Source organism: Lissotriton vulgaris, unplaced genomic scaffold (genome assembly GCF_964263255.1).
Source record: "Lissotriton vulgaris unplaced genomic scaffold, aLisVul1.2 SCAFFOLD_372, whole genome shotgun sequence".
Classification (NCBI taxonomy): Eukaryota; Metazoa; Chordata; class Amphibia; order Caudata; family Salamandridae; genus Lissotriton; species Lissotriton vulgaris.
The window spans coordinates 253,388-273,184 of record NW_028252847.1 but is presented as its reverse complement, the minus strand read 5'-3'; the positions used below and the strand labels follow the sequence as shown (position 1 = coordinate 273,184).

General features: G+C 45.5%; 1 protein-coding gene and 1 pseudogene across 2 annotated transcripts in view; one reads left to right on the top strand and one right to left on the bottom strand.

Annotated features, from left to right (window-relative positions):
* LOC147661239 (uncharacterized) overlaps positions 1–16,467 on the top strand; it is a 188,560-nt pseudogene extending 172,093 nt beyond the window's left edge. The window contains exon 3 of the transcript XR_015306002.1: positions 14,246–16,467. The product of XR_015306002.1 is annotated as an uncharacterized LOC147661239 (transcript). The remainder of the gene's footprint in view (positions 1–14,245) is intronic.
* Positions 5,156–6,214, bottom strand: LOC147661240 (uncharacterized). Its single transcript, XM_086951210.1, has one exon. It carries the CDS (start codon positions 6,212–6,214, stop codon positions 5,156–5,158), a length of 1,059 nt encoding a protein of 352 aa, XP_086807336.1.
* Positions 16,468–19,797: the final 3,330 nt, after the last annotated feature.

The following is a 19,797-nucleotide window of genomic DNA, read 5'->3' as shown; positions in this document are numbered from 1 at the left end:
TTACGTTTGCAAAGTTCGCTAAATTTGGTATACCACCAGAGTATGCCGCATGGGTGAAACTGTTGTACACCCGCCCGACAGCTCGGGTTCGCACAAATAGGTGCATATCGGCAGAACTGGGAATAGCGAAGGGCACCAGGCAGGGGTTCCCGTTGTCCCCCCTATTGTTCATACTGGCTCTAGAGCCGCTGTTGTGTAAGCTTCGGACCTTAGCACAACATAGGGGAATACAGAGGGCTGAGACGTTTCATGTGGTGTCAGCGTATGCGGACGATATTATCCTTTATCTATGTGACCTGAGGGGCGGACTAGATCCTATCCCCGGAATCTTTGAGAACTTCCGGGCATTGTCGGGTCTCACGATCAGTGACACTAAGTCTTACGGGTTCTGCTTCAACGCCTCTGCGGCGACTACTCAGCTACACTTCCCGCCACACACTTTTCAGATGGCGACGACGACCTTCCGGTATCTGGGGATACACGTGTATAGAGAGGCGAAGGATATGGTTGATGGGAACCTGGGTAGGGCGATAGCTGCTCTTAAATCACAGACACAATTCTGGACCACACTGCCTCTGTCAGTAGCGGGCCGGGTGGCCATCTCTAAGATGGTAGTTCTGCCCCGACTTCTATATTACTTCACGAATCTGCCCTTCATGGCCCCTGCGACTATGTTCAGGTCGCTGAACACCATGCTTAAAGAACTGATATGGGGATCGGGGAGGCGTCGTATTAGTCTGGCTAAACTACAGCTTCCTAGTGCAGAAAGAGGTATGGGGGTCCCCGATATGTTGGCATATGGCTATGCATGCCAGTTGCAGTGGCTGGCCTAATGGTTGGCGGGAGGCAACCTGCACGAAATTGGCGTGTCAGAGGCAGCCAGAGCGAAGGGAGTCATCCACTCCCTGTTGTTACCGAGAGTTGAGATCCCTAGGTCGACACCCCCCCTGCTTAAACTGGCGATTACTTGCTGGAGGAAGGCGGTGAAATACACGGACGCGGCGTCCTCTTATGCCCCCACGATACCCCTCTTGGGACTTCCAATGGGGACGGGCCCGCTGTCAAATCGGGTACTCACTGTGTGGCATGATGCGGGAGTGACGCAGGTGGGAGATTTGTTTGAGGATGGCCGTGTCATGCCTTTCGAGGATTTTTCCAGCTCGCATCATACACCGAGAGGGCTGTTCCTCCTGTATGCTAGGGTGTGACACTACATTACGCAGACGTGGGCGCCGAATGGAGACAAACCACTCACGAACCCACTGCTCACCATGCAGTACCTAATGGGATCGGGCAGCCACCTGACGAAATGGCTCACGCATGGTATTAGGACAGGGAGGGCGAACTCATTACAACCCTTGCGAGAAAAATGGGAAGGTGACATAGGGAGGCCAGTTAGAGATAAGGAGTGGGAATGTATACTGAAATTACCGAAGAAAGTATCGAGGAACCCGAAATTCAAATGTATCCAACTTATGGTATTACATAGGACGTACCTCACACCTCATCGGTTGCACGCCATGTTCCCTGACACAGCTAACACTTGCCCCAGGTGTGGCGCGGATGACGCGCGACTACTACACATGTTATGGGATTGCCCGAAACTGGGATACTATTGACTGCCAGGCCGTATGCATCACTGGAATATAGCTTACTGGGATTGGGGCCTACTGAACGGAAAAAAAGCGTAGCCACACGTTTTGCTGACCTAGCCCTACTGCTCGCCAAAAGAACCATAACGATGAGATGGAAGTCGGCTAGGCCGCCTGATCCGGAGGTCTGGAGGGCAGAGGTGGTGCGATGGGGGAAGGCAGAGGGTATGGCATTGCAGCATGAGGAGCTTAGGGGCCTCAGGAAGACTCCATTGTCCTTAGATTGGAACGCTGTGGTGGAGGCCTTCGATGCTGGTGATGGCGGCACTGCATCTTCTTCCTCCGCTCTTGCTGATTAGGAAGAGGGATTGTCTGGGCAGATTGTTAGAAGCTGCCCCTACTCTGAGTGGCAACTCATGCACTGCAGTGTAAGCGTAGACCAGGTGCGAAGGATCAAGTATGGTTCATATTGAGCATGGTCCTATAGAGGTTTGTGGCGGCATATTGTTTGTACGACAGATGTGCAATGTTAGAACCACGTACTAAATGTAACTGTGAGAGAAAAAGTTCCCTCCTAGGCCTCAGTTATTCCAGATCTGTATTTATCAAATTCTTCATATAAAAGTGACAGAATTGCACCAACCACATTTTTTTCTCATTTTTTTCAAAAATATATATCATTTATTATCTTTATACTTTAAAGTATTAGCATTGCTTTCACAGATACGATACAAAATTCATTATTTGAGAACACCACATAAAGCTAAATCACAAAATCCATATAGCAAAAGTAAATTATTAACACAATACATATAACAAAAAAAGGAATCACTATTTACAACAACATTATACAAAAAATGGAAAGAATTATTTTCGTTAAAAAAGGGAGAAAAAACAATTCATGTGTCCCAAAAGGTTCTCACCCACACAAACAACTAACACACTCATACATACACATTCACAAAAAGCTCCAATTGTGAAAAGGTAGCTGGGTACTAGTAGACAGGGAGCCCCCTGTTACTAGGACAGTCTCAACCAAATTTTTGAGACCCGCACTCTGGTAGTCGACGCGCGTTTCGGCGGCTCTTGGCCACCTTCCTCAGGACCTTTCCCCAGATGAACAGCAACCCAGTGAGACCCAAGGGGACCTAAAAAATATAATAACAGTGGTTGTAGGCGCTGCCACCAAACAAAATTGCAAAAACCCACAGACTATTAGCAAGATAAAAACAGATTGTTGACACCAATTCCAACTTAGTGACGCACCACTGTCAACCTCCACATAGGAATACATTTAATGTCGATCTTACAATGAGATGATACAATAAATCATGAGGGTCTCGTCATATCCTCATGCCCATATATCAGGACTTTTTATCAAGAATTCCACACTGGTCAAAAATCGCAAAGAAGAGACAATAGACACTCACACCGTGAGATCTTGGTGTGTGTTCAAGTCTTGATGTATATTCAAATGAGTGGCTGTATCACAGGTGTAAGGGTTTTTCTTTCTATTCATACCCTATAACAGTAAGAGAGTTATTATTAAGAGTCATAGTCCAATGGTCACTATGCATGTGACTCATGTGTGCTCCAGCCCAGAGCTATACCTTACCTCATTATCCAAACATGGGTGTCTCTCCAAGAATGCCCAAATGATAAGTACCCGATGTCACACAATTGTGTCGCTCGATCCGTGGTTTTATTGAGGTGGACTGAACCATAAAGAAAAAGAAAAGGCAAAAAGTGGACCGTTGATGGTCTCTATTTGGTATCAAACAACAGAGAAGCCATAGATTACATGTGTCTAGGCAAATGGTACCCACCTATAGTTAATAAGCATGATTGCTTACATGTTGTGCCAGGAAATTCCTTAATTTATAAGACAAGAGCGTGTCTTTCCGTTTCCGACCTGAATGCCCACAGCGGAGGATTCTCTAAACAAAGAGTAAGATGGAGACCTTTAGTAAGTGTGCAGTCTCTTTCTAAGCACACATATCAACTATATTACTTTAAAATGCAATAGTTCCTCCCTAACGTGAGTAATCAGGTTTCTATTACAAGACTCCGTTTTGCCTGCTAACTCAATATCCGTTATGTATTGTGAAAAGCCTATGGACAGAGTAAGAGTCTCAAGACTGTCACAAAAATAGGATATCGTTTCTCAGAGTGTGAATACCCGACATAAGTAAAACACGCGGAGGGTGTAGTATCATTTCTCAGGGTCAGGGCACCCGACATAGCTAAAACACGCGGAAGGTGTAGTATCCGCCTACTCTAACTATACTTAAAACATGTAGATCAGCATGACATTCGTGTTTAGACAAAGTTCTACATGTACACATAATCCAAGAGGCCCTTGCCACATATGTACGAGAATTCAGAAAAAAACCCGACCGAAGTGCCGTAATACCACGAGGCATAGCCCCCGTACAGTCCATAAGCATATTGACTAGAAGCGTAAAAATATTAAGGGTCAAAGCTAACTTTCCAGCAAACGGGAGGCTCGGACAAAACGTGAGTTCTGAGCATGTTCCTACTCCTACCATAAAACACGTAACCCAAAGAATCCTTACCGCAAATGTGCACAAAGTGCACCGTGAAACAGGAACACCACGGTCAACGGCGACATCGGACAGAGCCCTGATGCAACCCGGACGTATTTGTAGAGGAAAGGTGAAATATCGCGATATCCCAGGGAGTGGGCAGATCATGGAAACAGAGGCTGGACTTGATCTATTCACTCTCCAATGTGTCGACATGTGGTGTAAACATAGTGTAATTATAAACCACAAAGGCGAACTCCTATGTATCAACAAACTCAGCGTCCACAACAGAAAACCCTTTTTAAATAATTCATGGAAACAGAAATTGAAGTAAATTCAGTTCCTCGCCGTTGTGTGGACACGTGGTGTAGACAATGCGCAATGGTCAAATAAGAGAGGCAGACTCCTATACACGACAAACCTGGGACTACGCGATAGCAGAAAAACCTGCGCCATATTGGAAGGTTGTCATACTGCCCAGGGGATGCAATAAAGTTGCAAAAATCGGTAAGATTGCAAATAATTGTCAGAGTCTAAATTCCTTAGCTATAACTCGACGTCCAAAATAGTAAAAAGTAAATAATTAATCACAGCGAAAGGCTAGGTCAATTTCTTAACCATTTATATGGGCACATCTACCTAGATAAACTGTAAATGGGGGTCCACAAAAGGACAAACCTTGCGCCATATTGGGACGGTGTCATGCTTTCCAAGGAGTAAGACGAAGTTGCGGAGGCCGGTAAGTTTACGATCAAGGTCCCCTACTCTCATGATAAAGATTTCCTCGCTGCAAAGCCCAGAAGAACTGTACCTAGTATGGTACCACCATGTTGTTTATGATTATCCTTCTTGTCATAGAATGCAGAAGGAACCACATTCCAGACAGGTCACTGTCGCTAGTTAAGAGCCCATATAAATAAACTATGGACTCCAATAATGTTGGGAAATCACAGAGGCTGACAAAATATAGAGGTTGGATTCACTGTAACTCGAGCTATATATATGGGCACAAATATATTACCGAGTGATATACCAAGAGATTTCCTCATGGAGGCCGTGTCTTACGCAATCTAATTGGTATATCCAAAAGGTTTCCCTTTTCTTACGAGTAATGTCTACCACTTGGCCTAATTTAGGTTGCACTTTTTCCAAAATGCACCATTTGATCTCTTGTTCATCATGGTTCATTTCGAGGAAATGCTCCACCAGGGGGGCTGACATTCTCTTTGTTCTGATCGCCGATTTGTGCTCACTGAAACGTGTCCGAAATTCTCGGCCGGTTTCACCCACATAAGCAAGTCCGCAGCTGCAGAATAAAATGTATACGATATTTTTACTGCGGCAGTTGGTCAAATGACGCAGCTTGACACTCTTGTTGTTATATTCTACAGTTTCTGAGACAATAGCAGCCTCACATGCGTGGCAAGAGCCACACCTGTGGTTGCCCAATATAATGGGAAGCCCCGGAATAGGACAAAGGCCTACTGTTGGAGGTCTTTTGATTTGACGGGTATGTACCAACATATCCCGCAAATTCTGATTTCTCCTATATGCCAGAAGGGGCAAAGGCAAAGCTGGTTCTTGATCGTCCACATTCAAGATTTTCCAATTTTTATTTATGGTGTTCCTAATCTTGAAATTTAAAGTGGAATGATTTACCACACAGGTGATGCGGTTGTGTTCTGGTCGTTTCGATCCCTGAAGTAGGGCCATTCTGTCGTAGTATTTTGCCCTCTTAAAAGCATGTCGTACAAGACGATGTGGATAGCCTCGTTTCAACAGTCTGTCCTTCAATTCGTCTCCATGCTTATGATATGTTGCCAAATCAGTACAATTACGGCGAATCCGCAAAAATTCGCCAAAGGGGATAGATTCTCTTTGACAGTTTGGATGGAAACTATCAAATTTGAGAATGGTGTTCTTTGCGGTTGGTTTCCTGAACAAACAGACCTTCAATTCACCAGTTGTCCCTTCAATGCTGATATCTAAGAAATCTACCCTACGATTATTGTAGTTCACAGTAAATTTCAAATTTGCGTCGCTGGCATTAAGCCAAAGAACAAAAGATTCTAACATCTCCACCGGCCCTCTCCAAATAAAAAAAATATCGTCTATAAAACGCCTCCATCCGGAGACATTTTTGAAGAAGGGTGCCAACTCGTTGAAAATATTGCATAATTCCCACTCACCCATAAATGCGTTGGCTACACTAGGGGCACAAGATGCTCCCATCGAGGTGCCTTTAATCTGTTTAAAAAGTGAGCCATTGTATTCAAAAAAGTTGTTCAAAAGAACAATTTCAAGACACTGTAAAATGAACATGTCTGGGCGGTTGTTAGGGTATCTATCCAGAAGAGATGACACCGCCTGTAACGCTCGACACTGAGGTATGTTGGTATAAAGTGCCTCAATGTCGAGCGTCACGAGGATGTCAATCTCTGGATCAAATGGTGAACCTTCGATTTTTTTAATGATGTCGCCCGTATCCCGGATATATGACGAATATTTCTGTGTGAGTGGACACAAAAAGGTGTCCACATATTTGGACAGGGGCTCCGTACATGAACCGATGGTAGATATTATTGGTCGCATGGGGGGGTCACTCTTAGATTTGTGGGTCTTTGGTAGGCCATATAGAGCCGAGATAATCGGACAAGACTTATTCAGAAAAGCGAGTTCATCCTCACAAATGAATCCTTCCCTGAATGCCTCCTGAGTCATCTCTTGTATACGTACATTCAATCTGTCTATTTCCCTTCTTTGTGCCGGTCGATAATGGTCTGTTACTGCCAGCATCTCCATCATTTTCTGGTCGTACAAGGTTTTGTCAAACACTGTAACGCCTCCACCTTTGTCACAAGGTTTGATGACAATAGAGGGGTCTGCCTTCAGTTTATTTAATGATGTTCGTTCCAATTGTGATAAGTTAAGTTTGGGTTATTGCGGGTTCTTGATGATACGTTCAATGTCCCGAAGGACACTTTGTTCAAAAATGCGAACCTCAGCTCCCACCATATCCAACGTGGGAGTGAATGTGGATGATGGTTTACAATTAGATAGATTGTCATCTACACTGTTGGTCGGTCTGTCTGAAAAATATCTATTTAGCCTAACTTTGCGGAAGAAAGCGAATAAATCCTCATGTAGTTTAAACTTATTCAAACACACAAATGTAACTGTGCCCATTGAGTGTAAGTGCCGGGGAGGGAATGGATGGGTGGGGGGAGTTGGTACAGAAGCAGTTGGGAATGTAACAGAAAATTGAAAATGTTTAATACACGTATTGCCATGTTTCAAGAATGTGAACTGTAAGATACAGGCTACTGATCCGTGAGACGAAATGTATGTCTATGTTCATGATTATACTGCTAATAAAAAGATTAAAAAAATAAAAAATACACTTCCTGGAGAGTTACCTTTATTATATACTTCCTGACATACACAACAGCTTTGAAAACCAGTCCGGAGTCCATTCCACCCCACCCACCTCCGAACTAAAACCCCCCTCCCAACAACATTTGCGCCTGGAACCCAATCACCACTGAAGACACCATCCGCCTGATGAACTCCATCCACTCAGGATCGCCAACCGACCCATGTCCCCACCACATCTTCAACAAAGCTGACTCTATTATCGCACCCCATCTCTGCTCCCTCAACTCCGCTACCTTCCCAGAAAGCTGGAAACATGCCAAACTCGGCTCCCTTCTGAAGAAACCCACAGCAGACCCCACTGAACTTAAAAACTACCACCCCATCTCGCTCCTCCCATTCCCTGCCAAAGTCATTGAGAAAGCCGTCAACAATCAGCTCGCCGCCTTCCTCGAATCCAACAAATCCCTTGACCCTTCACAGTCCGGCTTCCGGGCCAAACACAGCACCGAGACCGCTCTCATCGCAGCAACAGACGACATTCGAACACTACTGGACATCGGAGAGACAGCTGCCCTCATCCTACTTGACCTCTCCGCAGCCTTCGACACAGTCTCTCATAGCACCCTTATACAACGCCTCAGCAACGTCGGAATTCAAGGAAACGCATTGGACTGGATCATTTCGTTCCTCGCCCAAAGAACCCAGAGAGTCCCCCTCCCCCCTTTTAGATCAGAGGCCACCGAGGTCATCTGCGGCGTACCACAAGGATCATCACTCAGTCCCACCCTCTTCAACGTATACATGAGTCCCCTCGCATCCATCGCGCGCCAACACAACCTCAACATAATCTCCTACGCAGACGACACCCAGCTGATCCTCTCCCTCACCAAAGACCCAAACACCGCCAAAACCAACCTACACGAAGGGATGAAAGAAATAGCCGAGTGGATGAAGAACAGCCGATTAAAACTGAACTCTGACAAAACGGAAGTCCTCATCTTAGGTTCATCCCCATCCGCCTGGGACGACTCATGGTGGCCACCGGCCCTGGGAAACGCACCCATACCTACGGACCACGCATGTAACCTGGGCTTCATCCTGGACTCCTCCCTCTCGATGACCAGACAAGTCAACGCCGTGTCATCATCATGCTTCAACACCCTACGTATGCTCAAAAAAATCTTACGTTGGATCCCCACCGAAACAAGAAAGACGGTCACCCATGTACTGGTCACAAATCGACTGGACTACGGAAACACCCTTTACGCCGGAACCACAGCCAAACTACAGAAAAAACTCCAACGCATCCAAAACGCCTCAGCCAGACTCATACTTGACATCCCCCGCCAAGCTCACATTTCCGGTCACCTGAAAGACCTCCACTGGCTCCCCGTCTCCTCACCCACGCACACAAAGCCCTCTACGACCTAGGACCCGAATGCCTCAACTCACGTCTGTCCTCTTACACCCCCACCCGCCAACTACGATCGTCCAATCAAGCCCTCGCCGCAATTCCACGCATCCATAGATCCACCATGGGGGGGAAGATCCTTCTCCTACTTAGCAGCCAAAACATGAAATTCTCTCCCCACCCACCTCCGCCTCACACAGAACCACCTCCCCTTCAGAAAACAACTAAAAAATTGGATATTCGATAAATAAAGCACCTCCCTCAAGCGCCTTGAGTCCCTCTGGGTGAGTAGTGCGCAATACAAATGTTAAACTTGAAACTTGAAGCGTTACCTTTATTATATACTTCCCGCTGTGCTCCCCCCTCCGCCTCCATTTTGTTGTTGTTGTGGTCATCTGTAGCCCGCCCCGCCTCCCAGCTGAGCCGCCCTCCCACTGACTAGATCAGCGCTCCCCTACCGGAAAGCGCCGTGACTCGCTCCTCTCCCTCAGGCTGAGTGGTCGCTCCCCAGTGTCCCTCTGTGACACTCGGTATAGTTGTGCTGCATTGCTTTGTTTAATCTGCCTAATTATTGCTGCCTGCTGTGTGCCTGGTTGCCGCTCTGATTTATTTTCACTTTTAAAGTTTTATTTTGCCGCTTTCACTGTGTTTGCGCGTTTGCCCTAGCGCTCCGCTGTGCTCCCCCCTCCGCCTCCATTTTGTTGTTGTTGTGGTCATCTGTAGCCCGCCCCGCCTCCCAGCTGAGCCGCCCTCCCACTGACTAGATCAGCGCTCCCCTACCGGAAAGCGCCGTGACTCGCTCCTCTCCCTCAGGCTGAGTGGTCGCTCCCCAGTGTCCCTCTGTGACACTCGGTATTGTTGTGCTGCATTGCTTTGTTTAATCTGCCTAATTATTGCTGCCTGCTGTGTGCCTGGTTGCCGCTCTGATTTATTTGCACTTTTAAAGTTTTATTTTGCCGCTTTCACTGTGTTTGCGCGTTTGCCCTAGCGCTCCGCTGTGCTCCCCCCTCCGCCTCCATTTTGTTGTTGTTGTGGTCATCTGTAGCCCGCCCCGCCTCCCAGCTGAGCCGCCCTCCCACTGACTAGATCAGCGCTCCCCTACCGGAAAGCGCCGTGACTCGCTCCTCTCCCTCAGGCTGAGTGGTCGCTCCCCAGTGTCCCTCTGTGACACTCGGTATCGTTGTGCTGCATTGCTTTGTTTAATCTGCCTAATTATTGCTGCCTGCTGTGTGCCTGGTTGCCGCTCTGATTTATTTGCACTTTTAAAGTTTTATTTTGCCGCTTTCACTGTGTTTGCGCGTTTGCCCTAGCGCTCCGCTGTGCTCCCCCCTCCGCCTCCATTTTGTTGTTGTTGTGGTCATCTGTAGCCCGCCCCGCCTCCCAGCTGAGCCGCCCTTGCCCCTCCCCCTCCACCATCCATATATGACAGTTACTCCCGCGTGCAGCGTTCACGCGCAGCGACCGCGCCCAATCCACGCCGAAGGTGCGCCAAAGGTAAGCCCGTCTACGCCCGTCCACGCCTGGACCGCGCCCAGCGCCATACCTCCTGGCCCTCTCATTTCCCAGCCCTCCCGCATTACCTACGATGCCACCACCCTCCTAGCCCTTAACCCCGGCCGTCCCCCGAACTGGGTCCAAGCCGCTCCTGGACACACCCATGGACCTTTCTCATGCTACTCCTGCAAATTCCTCTGCAACGTCAACCACTCCGCTACGATCACACCTCAGATTCCCGACACCAACCACCTACAATGCATCTTGCTCAACACCCGCTCGGTCCATAGGCACGCCATTGACCTATGGAGTCTACTAGACACCATCTCTCCGGACGTCGCCTTCCTAACAGAAACATGGATGAACGCTTCCTCCGCCCCAGACATCACCATCGCCATCCCAGAAGATTATAAGATCATACGCAAGGACCGTACCGGCCACACAGGAGGAGGAATCGCTATCGTCCATAAGAAATCCATCCATATCTCAACCAGCTCTGACGTCAACCTCGCCAACTCTGAACACCTTCACTTCCAGATCCACATCGACCCCAAGACCACACTCAGAGGCACCCTCCTCTACAGGCCCCCAGGACCCCGCGCACAATTTAGTGAGGACATCACAGACTTCATCACTCCACACGCGCTCCCCTCCAAAGATTACATCCTTCTTGGAGACCTCAACTTTCACCTTGAAAAGAACAACGACCGCAACTCCACCACCCTGCTGGACAACCTCGCCAACCTCGGACTTAAACAACTGGTCACTTCCCCCACCCACATCGCAGGTCACACCCTCGACCCTATCTTCACCTCCAGCAATCATGTCTCCTTCAGCCACACCACGAAGCTCCTCTGGACTGACCACAGCTGCGTTCACTTCACCTACAACAAGCCCAAACCCAACAACCACCCCCAACCAACTCTGCAAAGAAACTGGAACAAAATCACCATCAACCAGATCTTCTCATCGCTTCTGCTAAACCCCCCAACCCATTCATCAAACCCCGACCAAGCCGCCACCAACCTCACCCTTTGGCTATCCAACAGCGCCGACATCCTAGCACCACTGAAAAAACGACAAAGCAAACTCGGCAGCAAGAAGGCCTCATGGTTCAACGATGATCTTAAGAAATCCAAGAAACTCTGCCGCTCCCTTGAGAAGGCCTGGAAAAAAGACCCAACCACCAGCACCAAGGACGCCTTCAAAAACGCCACCCGCATACACCATCAACTGATCCGAAAGGCCAAGAAAACCGCCTTCAAGGAACGACTAGATAACAACGCCCACAACAGCAAGGAACTTTTCAACATCGTCAAGGAATTTACCAATCCCTCGGCCAACTCTAACGACATCACCCCCTCTCAAGCCCTCTGCGACTCCCTAGCTTCATTCTTCCACAACAAAATTGCAGACATCCACAACAGCTTCGACAACCAACCCGGAGACCAACCCACCCAACCATCTGCTGGACCTTCACCCCCCTCAAACATCCTTAATGACTGGAACACAATCTCCACTGAGGATACCATCCGCCTGATGAACTCCATCCACTCAGGTTCCCCCACAGACCCATGCCCTCACCACATCTTCAACAAAGCAGACTCCATCATAGCACCGCACCTCCGAGACATCATCAACTGCTCCTTCAAATCCGCCACCTTCCCGGAAAGCTGGAAACACGCTGAACTCTGCGCCCTCCTGAAGAAACCCACAGCTGACCCCACCGAACTCAAAAACTACCGCCCTATCTCGCTCCTTCCATTCCCGGCTAAAGTCATCGAGAAAGCTGTCAACAACCTGCTCGCCGCCTTCCTCGAAGCCAACAAATCCCTCGACTCCTCACAGTCCGGCTTCCGAGCAAAACACAGCACTGAGACCGCCCTCATCGCAGCAACAGACGACATTCGAACCCTATTGGACAATGGAGACACAGTCGCCCTCATCCTCCTCGACCTCTCCGCAGCCTTTGACACAGTCTGCCATAACACCCTTCTACAGCGACTCAGAAACATCGGAATCCAAGGAAAAGCACTGGTATGGATCACCTCGTTCCTCACCGGGAGAACACAGAAAGTCCGCCTCCCACCATTCAAGTCAGAGGCCTCTGAAGTCATCTGCGGCGTACCACAAGGATCTTCACTCAGCCCCACCCTTTTCAACGTATACATGAGCTCCCTCGCGGCCATCGCCCGCCAACACAACCTAAACATCATCTCCTACGCGGATGACACTCAACTGATCCTTTCACTCACCAATGACCCTAGCACCGCCAAAACCAACCTACATGAAGGAATGAAAGAAGTAGCCGAATGGATGAAACACAGCCGTCTGAAACTGAACTCTGATAAAACAGAAGTCCTCATCTTAGGTTCCTTCCCCTCTGCATGGGACGACTCTTGGTGGCCAGAAGCCCTTGGAAAAGCACCCATCCCGACAGACCACGCACGGAACCTGGGCGTCATCCTGGACTCCTCACTTTCAATGAACAGACAAGTCAACGCCGTCTCCTCATCCTGCTTCAACATTCTTCGCATGCTCAAAAAAACATTTCGTTGGATCCCCACCGAAACTAGGAAAACGGTCACCCACGCACTGGTCACGAGCCGCCTGGACTACGGAAACACCCTATACGCCGGGACTACCGCTAAACTCCAGAAAAAACTCCAACGAATCCAAAACACCTCTGCCAGGCTCATATTAGACATCCCGCGCAAAGAACATATCTCTGGTCACCTGAAAAACCTCCACTGGCTTCCCGTCAATAAGAGGATCACTTTCCGACTCCTAACCCACGCACACAAAGCACTCTACGAAATCGGACCAGAATGCCTCAACACACGACTGTCCTTCTACACCCCCTCCCGCCAGCTTCGATCTTCCACCCAAGCCCTTGCCACTGTACCTCGCATCAACAAGACCACCATGGGAGGTAGATCCTTCTCCTACCTGGCAGCTAAAACCTGGAACTCTCTTCCCACCTACCTTTGCCTTACCCAGAACCACCTAGCATTCAGAAAGCAACTTAAAACGTGGATATTTGACAAGTAACTCCCCACCCCTTCTTAAGCGCCTTGAGACCCTCTGGGTATGTAGTGCGCTATATAAATCCTTTGACTTGACTTGACTTGGAGCGTTACCTTTATTATATACTTCCTGGAGCGTTACCATTATTATATACTTCCTGGAGCGTTACCATTATTATATACTTACTGGAGCGTTACCATTATTATATACGTCCTAGAGCTTTACCATTATTATATAAATCTTGGAGCGTTACCTTTATTATATCCTTTCTGAAGCGTTACCTTTATTATATACTTCCTGGAGCGTTACCATTATTATTTACTTCTTGGAGTGTTACCTTTATTATATCCTTCCTGAAGCGTTACATTTATTATATACTTCATGAAGAGTTTTCTTTCTCATAGTTCTTGAAAGGGTTACTGCTGTTATACACTTCCTGAAACTGGAGTGACAGCAGCACATCCTGATCCATCTCTTTTCCACAATCCCTTCTTGTTTGGATGAAATCTTAGCTATGTGCGTCTTCGTAGAGCTGTACCTCTAGCGAGTGAGCGCTCCATGTGTGCTCTTTCTGTACTAAGTTACTGTGTGAACACCGGAAAATCACCTCCTTTTCTGAATTAAGTAAAATGTGACATATTCTATAGAACATTTAGTTAAATATCTGTGTATTGTGAAATATCTCTTGGTAACTTTCATAAATGGTCATGACGAGATGTCTTTTACAACTGTTAAATATTATGTATTCATATTCTCTTACATTTCCATTTAGTGATTTTAAATCTCTTTACATCTAATAGGAAACCAGCCTTGAAAGCACAAATGATTGTGAGTATTGACAGTAATCGTGCACATCTGAAAAGAAGTGTTTGGAAAAAAGGAGCTCCAATATTCAGGAAAAAAATCTGCATAGTCAGAGACTGAGGAACCTGAACATAAACTGGTAGATCCTGGAAGAGGCACTCCAGAGCAATTCAGTGGATGTAAGAGTCTGAGCTGGGCACCTCCACACAACAGGACAAAGAAATGACCTCTAGAAAATCATGGCAACAACACTGACAAACCACTTCCTGTATAAACAGGCCTCCACCACCAGCTTTGATCTTGTGTTCGGCATGAGGTAGATACAGCATTGTTCTGCTTCCTGTAATGATGGCAGACCACCATTCAGCCCACTAGGTGTATTGTAAACTCTTTCTGATCAAACCACAGGAACAAGAGAAAAGCACAAGGGAGTGGAGCCAGACAACTGAAGGGTAAAGGAAAGAGAGGGTCTCTGATCTACAACAGACTGTCCCAATTTGCCTCGACCTGAAGGAAGACTAATCTTTACCTGTAAAAATGCCAAACCATTATACAATCTAAAGACATAACCACCTACAAAGAAGCTTTGCTTGCCACAATTATAATATATGTAGTTGGTGAGTCTTGTATTTCATTGTGAAATCTGAAATCAAACTTCCAAAATACCACACACATACAGGGAATGTGAGAATAATACAAGTGCTTTATCAACCATGTTAGCTCCTCAGGAAACGCAGTCATGGGATGCAGACAATAATAAACCCGACCTAGAGACACTAACCAAGAAAGAAAAATCATACACAAGCAGCAAGAGCTTTAGTTTGTCATCACTACTAAAGAGCCATCAACAAACACACACAGGAGAAGCAACGTGCCATTGCAATGAATGTGTGAAGAACTTTAGCCAGTTAGCACTCCTAAAATATCATCAGCGAGCACACGCAGGAGAAAAACCATACCATTGCAATGAATGTGTGAAGAGCTTCAGTCAGTTATCACAACTCCAAAGACATCAGCGAACACACACTGCAGAAAAACCATACCATTGCACTGAATGTGTGAAGAGCTTCAGTCAGTTATCACAACTCCAAATTCATCAGCGAACACACACAGGGGAAAAACCGTACCATTGCACTGAATGTCTAAAAGCATTCAGTCAGTCTTCAATTCTTCAAAGACATCAGCGAACACACACAGGAGAAAAACCATACCATTGCAGTGAATGTGCGAAGAGCTTCAGTCAGTTATCACAACTCCAAAGACATCAGCGAACTCACACTGGAGAAAAACCATACCATTGTAATGAATGTGAAAGTATTTTTACTGATTCCTCAACTCTCAGGATTCATCAGCGAACACACGCAGGTGTAAAACTATACCATTGCACTGAATGTGCGAAGAGCTTCAGTCGGTTATCACACCTACAAGGACATCAGCGAACACATACTGGGGAAAAACCATATTATTGCAATGATTGTGGAAGTAGTTTTAGTGATTCCTCAAATCTCAGGAGTCATCAGCGAACACACACAGGTGAAAAGCCATTACAGTGCGGTGAATGTTTGAAGAGCTTCAGTCAGTTATCACAACTCCAAACACATCAGCGAACACACACTGGGGAAAAACCATACCATTGCAATAAATGTGTAAAGAGATTCAGTGTGTTATCAAATCTTCGAAGACATCAGCAAACACACACCGGAGAAAAACAATAGCATTGCAGTGAGTGTGTGAAGAGCTTCCGTCGGTTATTGGACCTACAAAAACATGAACAAACACAGACTGGGGAAATATCATACTATTGCAATGATTGTGGAAGTAGTTTTAGTGATTCCTCAAATCTCAAGAGTCATCAGCAAACACACACAGGGGAAAATCCATTCCAGGGCAGTGAATGTGTAAAGAGCTTTAGTGGCCCATCAGACCTACAAAAACATATTCGAACACACACTGGGGAAAAACCATACCATTGCAATGATTGTGGAAGTAGTTTTAGTGATTCCTCAAATCTCAGAAGTCATCAGCGAAAACACAGTGCCGTGAATGTATCAATTCTGCAGAGACATCTGCGAACACCCACAGGGGGAAAACCATCTGATTGAAATGAATGTGGAAATAGTTTTAGTCGTTCCTCAAAATTAAGGAATCATCAGCGAACACACACAGGGGAAAAAACTTTCAAGTGCAGTGAGTGTGTTAAGTGCTTTGGGGGCATATGTACGAAACTATTTTGAAGTCGCAAATGCTGTAAATCGCTAAAAAACAGCGTTTGCAAACACAAAATCACTAAACACGATGTATGAGACATTTTTGCATCGCAATATTAAGGAATCGCCAAATTTTGCGATTCCTTATTTTGCTATCGCATTTAAGGAATCACAAATTGTGATTCCTTAAATACAAGGTAAGAGGCCCAGAAAAAGTGAAATTTGGCCTTAAGGAATCGCAAATTACCACCAACTTCAAATTGGTGGTAATTTGCGATTTCTTTGAAAAATGCACTTTTTTTGCATTTTTCAAAGTGCCATGTGGCACACATACATGCTGTAGGGCATGTTTGTGTGCCACATGTGCACACATGTACATTTCAGGGGTGCAACAGGGTGTCCTTTTGACACCTTGGCACCCTTGAAATTGCATTCTCAATTTGCGATTTTCTAATTGAGAATCGCAAATTGAGAATGTCTTCCCGTTCATTCATAGGCCCATAGGAATGATATGGGGAGGTATTCCTTAATTGCGAATTGCAATTTGTGATTCACAATTAAGGAATATGTAGGATTCGCAAAATTATTTGCAAATCCTACATACATAGCATTTTGCGATGCTCAAATAGCGATTTTCTAAAAATCGCTATTTGATAATCGCAAAACCAAAGTTTCATACATATGGCCCTTATTCAATTATCAGAAATACAAAGACACACACAGGTGATAAACCCCTACGACTGCAGTGAATGTTGAAGTAGTTTTAGTCATTACTCAGCATTAAGGAACCATCAGCATACACATAAAGGTAAAAACCCTACCACTGCAGTGAATGTGGAAGTAGTTTTACTGCCCCTTCAACATTAAGCAATCATCAGCGAACCCATTTAGGGGAAAAGCCATTCAAGTGCACTACACAAACACAAACAGGAGAGAAACCATACCACTGTAGTGGATTTGGAAGTGTTGTACGATTACAGGGATTAGTGATAAAACCTGTAAACACAACACACTTGAATAAATTTAACAAACACGGACTGGAGAACATTTCTAGCTGATTTTGATGTTTGGTCATTTTGTACAACAACTGGTTCAATGACAGATGCTAGAGAACAACATCCAAAGGCACAAGAAGTCAAAGTAGGAAATTGTGAACTGTAACTCTGAGAGTTATTGCTTGCAGTGCACAACATTTACCTCTGAAGCCCTGACGCAGAAGAAATTATGCTCATTTGACTCTTCACATGCATCTGTTAGTGCACCCACCATAGTAGCACTTCCCCAGAGGTGTCCAATATCAAGCTGGATCCTTGGGAAATTTGCTGGCTAACAACTGACTATGTAAATGATTCACGGTCATATTAATTGTATATGTCTATTTAGACCTTCCTTATTTACAGAGAATCAACCAACCAACTCCTAACTGGTGAAAGGGCATAATCTGTGCATGATAGCGAAAGTATTGATTGGAGAGAGAGCTGACAAAAATTTTAGTTCTTAATTTGTTTCTGAAAGCTTGACAGTTAAGTAAAGAATCTTGAGCAGAAATGAATTGCAGCTCTTAGAGTCCAGAACTATCGACTCCCTGCTTTACATTTCTTGAAGCTTGGCACTGGAAAAGAAATCTGGATACCTAAGTAAAGGAACACAAAAGATACAGATTTTAGACCCAAATGATATGCAGGTTTGTTTTTACAAGTAAAAAGAAACTCTTGTTTTATAAACTGCCGGTGAACAAATGGACAGAAAAAGTATGTGCTGCCTCAGACCACAAATAAGATCGATCGTAGCATTCTGACTCATTTGTATGGTGCTTTTGTGTTGCTGGAGCTGCCAAAATCACAGTGTTCTCATAGCCCAGCCTTGCTTAAAGGAAGGAGTTCACCGATATAATATGCACATCAGAAGAAAGGATACATCTTCTGTAGCCAAAGATAGTAGAAATGAATGCTTTTCACCAAGTTCATTTTAACAAAGTGCTGAGTCCAGGACGTTCTTATTGCTGCCGACCATCATCATCATCATCATCATCATCATCATCATCACCACACCACCCAGCCAGTCAGGAACAGGAACGCGACACACCCATCCTATACATAACACACTACAGGGGTTTGTTGCAGGGTCACACTCACTTTACTTTCACGTTAACTGCAACAAATTCTAAACTGAAAAATTATATTTAGGAACCAATGATTTGTATGGCCATTAGTGGCATAAAAAATTTGAAATCCAAAACTTTATACATCTGTATTAATGATATATAACCAATCATCCAAACACCACCCATGTATGGACATCCAAGAGCCTTTAATGATTTGATTTGATTTGATTGATTTGATTTGTCAATTTATAGAGCGCAACGATTGCCCATGGGTGTCTTGGCGCTAAGATAAATCCTTTCCAGCTCTGTAACAGTGTCTGATGTTTATTCGGAGAATAGCCATGTTTTTACTTCCTTTCTAAAGGTTTCCAGAGATGGACAGTTTTTTATGTTAAGAGGCAGTTGATTCCATGCACGTGCTGCATGTATCAGGAAACTTCTCCCTCCCCAGTTAGCTCTTTTAAATCTGGGGACAGCAATTAGTTTCATCTGGCCCGATCTCAGAGGTCTCATGGGTTCATACTGTTTCAAATGGTACCTCAAAAATTGTGATCCTTTTCCCTGTAGTGCCTTATAGGTTAGACAGAGTGATTTAAATTTCACCCTCTTTTCAATTGGCAGCCAATGCAGATTTTTCAGTCTGTGTCTGACCAGTCTAGCTGCTGCATTTTGCAGGCGTTGTAATTTATCTATGATCTTTTTCCTAGCTCCGGCATATAGACCATTTCCATAGTCCAATCTTGCTAATGCTAATGCTGTTACTACTGTTTTGCTAGAATCCTGTGGTAAATATGGAAATAGTTTTTTTTATCATTTTTAAAATGTACCAGAGTGATGATGACAGTTTATTGGCTTGAGCTTCAAATGATAAATTCATATCAAGGGTGGAACCCAGATTCTTCACTTTTTCTGATGATCTAGGACATCTGCCCATATCCTTAGGCCACCATGCGGGGGACCAGATGTTTGTCTCACCCCCTAATATCATCACTTCACTCTTGTCTCCATTGAGCTTCAGGCAATTCCTTTCCATCCATTGGCCGACCTGTATCATACAATGTTGGAATTTTTCTGCTGTTTCTTCTATATCTTTGTTGATGGTCACTACAATTTGAGTGTCATCAGCGTATGATATTGGGGTAAAACCACAATTTCTTATTATCTCTGCAAGTGGGGCAACATAAAGGTTAAAAAGGGTGGGTAATGATCCCTGCGGAACTCCGCATGGTAGATAAAA

Excerpts from the sequence above, each read along its gene's own strand:
- LOC147661240 (XM_086951210.1), bottom strand. The coding sequence starts at position 6,214 with ATGTTAGAATCTTTTGTTCTTTGGCTTAATGCCAGCGACGCAAATTTG.